This window comes from Polyodon spathula, chromosome 23 (genome assembly GCF_017654505.1).
Source record: "Polyodon spathula isolate WHYD16114869_AA chromosome 23, ASM1765450v1, whole genome shotgun sequence".
In the NCBI taxonomy this organism is placed as follows: Eukaryota; Metazoa; Chordata; class Actinopteri; order Acipenseriformes; family Polyodontidae; genus Polyodon; species Polyodon spathula.
The window spans coordinates 1,268,678-1,273,425 of NC_054556.1; the positions used below are offsets into that span (position 1 = coordinate 1,268,678).

Sequence of the window (4,748 nt, forward strand, 5' to 3'; positions counted from 1 at the left end):
CCACTGTGTTTCAGTTTTGTAAAATCAAGATTTTCTATTCCCTTTCCCTTAATATCTACATCTTGTCACTTATCAGCAACTTCACCACTTCCAGGGTGTGGAAGTCTTATCGTCCGACGACGGGACAGCAAGGCTTATCTGAGGGACAATACGCTTTACCATGTGCTCAGTTAGAAAAAAACAACAAGATTTGCAGAGCCATGCAAGTTTCTGAAAAACTATTAATTGCAGAACTACATACACATATCCTGTTAATTTATAAACCCTGAGTAACAAATATACTTACATTAATATTGTTCCTCCTGTATGTTGCTTTTCTCTACATTAGGAACCCAGTATTGTTGTATGGCTCATCCAAAGGACAGAGCATAGATAGAGTGACTTGCTCAGGGTCACACTCACAGAGTCAATGGCTAAGCTGGGATTTGAACCAGGATGCTGCTGGTGTCAAGCCCATTTCTTTAAATACTGGACTAGCAAGTCCAGCACAGCCATGGGGGGGTGGGTACTCAATGAAGCATACTTGTTCTATATAAAAAATGCTTTGCACTTGTTTACATTAGCAGTAAATGACAAAACTTTCTAACGTCAAAAATTATACTGCACTGTCTTAAACTGCAGTCAATTCTGTGAGGTTTTTTTTATTGTAAAAATTGTATTCATTTTCATGCACAGCAAATGATACAAAAACATTTTTTTAAATGACAGAATTAGTGAGCCTACCTTTTTTTTTGAAAGACTTGCTTAATTAACTTTATAGTCAATGAAAAAGCAGGCTCATCCATGGAAATGAGGTGGTGCAGAGGGCTAATTCAGTAGCCTGCTATGCTGTTCCTTTGTAGAGGAACTGGATTCAAATCCAACTCATTCCTGCCTTTATTTTCAAAGAATTATTTAATTGACCTTATAAGTCAGTGTGAAAGAAGGATTTCCTGTGGGAGCTGGTGGTGCAGTGGGCTGATCCCATGCCCTTCACTCTCTGAAGACAGTGGTTCAAATCCAGCTCCAGGTAAGCTCCTCAGGTGAGTAATGATGTTGATTGTGTTTCCACAGATGGAGAAGTGAGAAGAGCTGCCCTGCTGAGAGAAGATGGAGAGGATAATAAGGGGGGGGGTCTGGCCCCCCCACCTGGGATGAGAGTGGAAGGTGGGGTTGTTGCTTTTAGACTGAGAGAGGAAAAAGACTGTAGCTTTAGATTTACCAAGTTAGGAGAGTGCAATAAAAATGAAGTATATTCAATATTCTTTAACCCTGTTTACATACAGTTCTCCCCCCCAGGCAAGCAACAACCCTACCTTCCACTCTCATCCCAGGTGGGGGGCCAGACCCCCCCCCTTACTATCCTCTCCATCTTCTCTCAGCAGGGCAGCTCTTCTCCATCTGTGGAAACACAATCAACATCATTACTCACCTGAGGAACTTACCTGGAGCTGGATTTGAACCACTGTCTTCAGAGAGTGAAGGTCATGGGATCAGCCCACTGCACCACCAGCTCCCACAGGAAATCCTTCTTTCACACTGACTTATAAGGTCAATTAAATAATTCTTTGAAAATAAAGGCAGGAATGAGTTGGATTTGAACCCAGTTTCTCTACAAAGGAACAGCATAGCAGGCTACTGAATTAGCCCTCTGCACCACCTCACTTCCATGGATGAGCCTGCTTTTTCATTGACTATAAAGTTAATTAAGCAAGTCTTTGAAACAGGAAAACTGGATTTTAACCCAGTCCTGTAAGGAGAATAGCACAGCATGCTAGTGGACTAGCCGCCTGTCCCCTCTCACTTTTGTGAAAGATTTTGCTTTTTCATTGATTGTAAGGTAAATGAACCAAGTCTTCAAAAATAAAAAGTGAAGAATTTAAACAAACACAAAAAAAAGGCAACCGTTTAAGTTTTTCTTTATTTTTTTTTATTAATTGAAAGCAGTGCAATTCGTACAGTACTGATATAACATTTAACATCTTTAAAATAACGATTCTAATAGTATTTCACACAGGAGAGACACCCCAACAACTAACCCGCGTGCTGTAGTTATCCTGTAATGAATCCTCTAGTTGCGGAGCTGCCTTCTGCCAATCAAAACATCACATTTCAACATTCCAGTCTTATCGTCTCGTGCAGTGGTACGGTACTGCTGACTCATCAAAATTCTTTAAAAAACCCAGGATATTAACTTCTACAACAAACAAGGCTGACTGTTCATATGAACTGATATAAGAGGCAGGGTCAACTGTATAAATTAATGATATAAGAGACAGGGCTGACTGGACATAACAACATACAGGACTTCTTATTGCGGACTTCAGTGGAGCTCCGTACGAATGGCAGCCCATCCTTTGCAGTCTCTAGGAACTCACACCCATTATTTTAACAGGTACTGGATTCTACAGGCAAACTCAGAGCAATTTTAACAGCCGTGTAAAAAGGCAGATTTAGACAATTCAACATCGGGAGCAATAAATAAATAAATAAAGCGATTTAAATAAATTAAAAAGCAATTAACATGACACCTGAAGCAGCTTACACTGGAAATAATTTTTCTTAAATAAATACCAAAAACTAATCTGTCTGAGAAACGTTCCAAAAACTCTTCTAGAACTGGTTACATGTACTCAGGTATTTTGGCTACTTTACATTTTGACGATTTTGCCAAATCTAGTTAACAGTGAATTGTTCAAGTCTGACAATTTTCCTGCATGACGGTCCTTCACTGATTCACCGTCCTCGATATTTCACAGCTTGGTGATGTGTAAAGTCAGACAGTGACAGAGAGAGGGAGCTCTGTCCACACAAAAACAAACAGGAATATACTGGGGGTTCCCAGGAAGCGACGTCTGGGCCATTATTCCTGGGGGAGGGGGGCACAACTGAATGGATGGAGTCCAGGAAAAAGCAGGCAGACCTGCTCAGAACAACACTTGAGTCTTCTGTGAGCAGCGATTGTAGCTCGCCTGTCTGTCTGTCTGTCTCTCAGTCCGTCTCTCCCCTCAGCAACAGGGCACTCCAGAAAACAACATGCATAGATATCCGTCCGTCCGACTGTCTGTGTCTGTCCGACAGAACAGCATTCCTGCAAGAGATGCATTGATGTCCGTGTGTCTGTTCTGTGTCTGCCAGTCTGTCTGTAGGACGAGACTGCTGCTTGTTTAAACAGCCTGATCTCAGCAGTGTCTTTCCCCTGTGTCTCCTCCGTGCCCCTGTCTCTCTGCTCTAGCGCCCCTTCAGGAACCCCTCGAGCAGCCTGTCCCCCTTCTCGCTCAGCCAGTACCCCGCCATGGCTGCCAGGCCCCCGATGAAGATGGCGGTGAACACCATGTCCCCCTTGGCCGCCAGCGTGGCCAGTGCGCAGATCACAACCCCGAAGAACATCTGCTGCAGCACCAGCACCTCGTCGTCCGTGATATCCTCAAACAGACCTTTCTCAGGGGTCACTGCGGGGGGAGGGGAGAAAGAGAGGGGGATTCATAAGAAAATCAATAGCCGTGATGACAGGACTGTATTGTAGATGCAGAGTATACTGGCTGACCTTGAGTATGAAAATCAGTTTGGGTTTTCCATAGCATCCTACATATTATATAATATATACTTACAAAAATAATATTTAAACAGCACAGCTAATCTTAATGGGACATAATTTCCAGGTGCGTCTCAGGTGTACTCAGGTATTGTATCTCAGGTGTGCTCAGGTATTGTATCTCAGGTATTGTATCTCAGGTGTGCTCAGGTATTGTATCTCAGGTGTGCTCAGGTGACTTACAGGGCGGCATGTTCTCCACACAGATCTTCTCTTTGCGCACGAAGCCATCTGCACAGATGCAGCGGAACCCTCCCTCCTCGTTCAGACACTCCTCATTGAGACCTGGGCAGGGGCTGAGACCCCCCAGATTGCACTCGTCGATATCTGAGAGAGAGAGAGCGAGAGCATGAGCAACACCAGACAACCCACAGACACACACACACACACACACACACACACACACACACACAGAGTGTGAGAGAGACACACATACACACAGAGAACAAACACCAGACAACCAGACACACACACAGACAGTGTGAGAGAGACACACACACACACACAGAGAACAAACACCAGACAACCAGACATACACACACACACACACACAGAAACAGACAGTGTGAGAGAGACACACACACACACACAGAGAACAAACACCAGACACACACACACACACACACACACAGACAGACAGTGTGAGACACACACACACACACACACAGAACAAACACCAGACAACCACACACACACACACACACACACACACAGACAGACAGTGTGAGAGAGACACACACACACAAAGAGAATGAACACCAGACAACCAGACACACACACACAGACAGAGCGAGAGAGACACACACACACAGAGAACAAACATCAGACAACCGGACACATAGACAGAGCGAGAGACACATACATACAGATACAGACACACAAATATAGACATACAGACAGAGCGAGAGAGACACACACACACACAGAGAACAAACACCAGAAAACCGGACACATAGACAGAGCGAGAGACACATACATACAGAGACAGACACACAAATATAGACATACAGACAGAGCGAGAGAGACACACACACACAGAGAACAAACACCAGAAAACCGGACACATAGACAGAGCGAGAGACACATACATACAGAGACAGACACACAAATATAGACATACAGACAGAGCGAGAGAGACACACACACACAGAGAACAAACACCAGAAAACCGGAC

At 44.1% G+C, this 4,748-nt stretch overlaps 1 protein-coding gene across 3 annotated transcripts in view; it reads right to left on the minus strand.

The window, feature by feature from the left end:
• Nucleotides 1-1,892: 1,892 nt before the first annotated feature.
• LOC121298489 (protein disulfide isomerase Creld1-like) overlaps nt 1,893-4,748 on the minus strand; it is a 12,502-nt gene continuing 9,646 nt past the window's right edge. For all 3 annotated transcript variants that reach the window (XM_041225628.1, XM_041225626.1, XM_041225627.1), the window contains 2 exons: nt 3,758-3,901; nt 1,893-3,431 (listed from right to left, as the gene is read on the minus strand). In XM_041225628.1, the coding sequence (XP_041081562.1) occupies nt 3,211-3,431; nt 3,758-3,901 (365 nt within the window). In that variant the 3' untranslated portion in view covers nt 1,893-3,210. The remainder of the gene's footprint in view (nt 3,432-3,757; nt 3,902-4,748) is intronic.